The 1678-nt window shown below is 47.8% G+C and overlaps 1 protein-coding gene across 1 annotated transcript in view; it reads left to right on the top strand.

The window, feature by feature from the left end:
- Positions 1–1678, top strand: part of HSD17B3 (hydroxysteroid 17-beta dehydrogenase 3) — a 45929-nt gene that overhangs the window by 28350 nt on the left and 15901 nt on the right. Inside the window, exons 9-10 of the mRNA XM_007448292.1 lie at positions 1–36; positions 666–731. Of these exons, the coding sequence (XP_007448354.1) occupies positions 1–36; positions 666–731 (102 nt within the window). The remainder of the gene's footprint in view (positions 37–665; positions 732–1678) is intronic.

Raw genomic sequence — 1678 nt, 5'->3', positions numbered from 1 at the left:
CCCTGGCCTCTGTACTCTACATATTCGGCTTCCAAGGTGAGTGACAGGTGTAGTCTAAGCCTCCTTCTCCTTCCTTTTGTTTTTCCCATTTAGCATTTTCCTTTGGATCATCTGGCAAGGGATGGACTGATTTGCCTAGAGGCACTCTTCTAGGTACAGGGAGGAGCAAGTCAGCCAGTATGCGGGTGAAAATTAGAAAAAGATGCTGCCCCTGGGCTGATGAAGCCTCACAGCAGCAGAGCCGGGCAAGCGCAGCCCTCATGGAATTCCGGCTCCCACTCGCTTCCTTGCCTGGGAGCCCTGCGCTCCTCTGGCCAGCAAGTAACATTGTAGTTTCCTTCCATCCCAGAGGCCTCATCACGTGTCCTCTTGCCCTAGCCATAAAACAAATCTTTGGAACTGTGGGTGCTCTAGACAAGGCAGAGCTTCCCCCGGGTAGGGTATCTGTATGCAGTGGCCCTAGGTATGTATTTATTACAAAACTTATGTTCCTTCTCATTGTGGGAGCTCTTCCCAGACCAAGAAATGAAGTTCTAACTCCCATCAAGACAAACTGCTGCACTTTAAGGTCAAGAAGATAAGCTCCCTGTGGTGTCCTTTGAAATCTGAGCGAATTGGCTCTGACAGAGAATCAAGTCCTTAGGTGTTTCTCCTTCTTGCTCCAGGCTTTTGTGTGCACGTTTTCCAAGGCACTGCAAGCAGAATATAAAGAGAAAGGAATCGTTATCCAGGTGAGGTCAACAGTTCTGAGTCCTTGGGAATGGGAACTCTGGATCCCCATGGAGCCTGGGCCACTGCTTCCTGCAGGACAGGCTGTGCATGTGTGATCAGGAGAGGGGATCTGGATGACACCATGTGAATTCCTATGACCATAGAGGTGGCAGTGGAGCCACCGTGGTTCTGCCTGCTGCTGCCCTCACCATGCCCTGGGTGCTGGAGAAGGAAATGGGCTGGGATGAGTGAGTGCTCAGAAACACTTGCTACCCAATGCTGCATCAGGACAGAAATAGGTTCTTGTCTAAGCATCCTTTACTCTCCGACCTAGATAGAGGAGACAGGCTCATGTGGGAGGAACTGTCGAGAATGAACAAAAGAAAACTGGGCACTTGGTCAATGTTGGAAGAGGGGAGAGGGTGCTTCGCTTGGGGGCTGTTCATCCGTGATGTAGCATAGAGATCTCCACACTCTGGTTCTTGAGCACTTGGGGAAGAGGTGCTCTGCTCTCCATTTCCCCTACAATGACAGAGTGGTCATGGAGTTGACCTTGTCCTAACTGTAAACAAAGCTGGGTTGTCACTGCTGTCTGTAGGCTGAGCAATATGATGTGCTTCCTTCAGCCACACAATTCACTCTAAGTGGTTTCTGGAACCTGGAATAAACAGTTTACAGAGGTTTTTGGTTAACTGTTTGGAAAGAAGTTCGATGACATACTATCAGGAATGGAAAAGGCACACTCAGTTATATTTTTAAAATTACTGCTGCACATACTGATTTTCAATTAAAATACCCAGGTGAGAGTATCTCAGTATAAATTAACCAGCTATAGGATGAAGCTCATTCAACAGGCAGATATGAGTTAATAGTAGGAGCTTTGTAAATAACATCATCTTCCCAGTTGTAGTGAGTGATTGTAACAGACTTGTCACTAGACTACAGTCGCATTCTCTGCCCTGCTGAA

Source organism: Lipotes vexillifer, unplaced genomic scaffold (assembly GCF_000442215.2).
Source record: "Lipotes vexillifer unplaced genomic scaffold, Lipotes_vexillifer_v1.1 scaffold252, whole genome shotgun sequence".
Classification (NCBI taxonomy): domain Eukaryota; kingdom Metazoa; phylum Chordata; class Mammalia; order Artiodactyla; family Lipotidae; genus Lipotes; species Lipotes vexillifer.
Note: the sequence above shows the minus strand (reverse complement) of the source record. Positions and strands in the feature narration are given on the sequence as shown.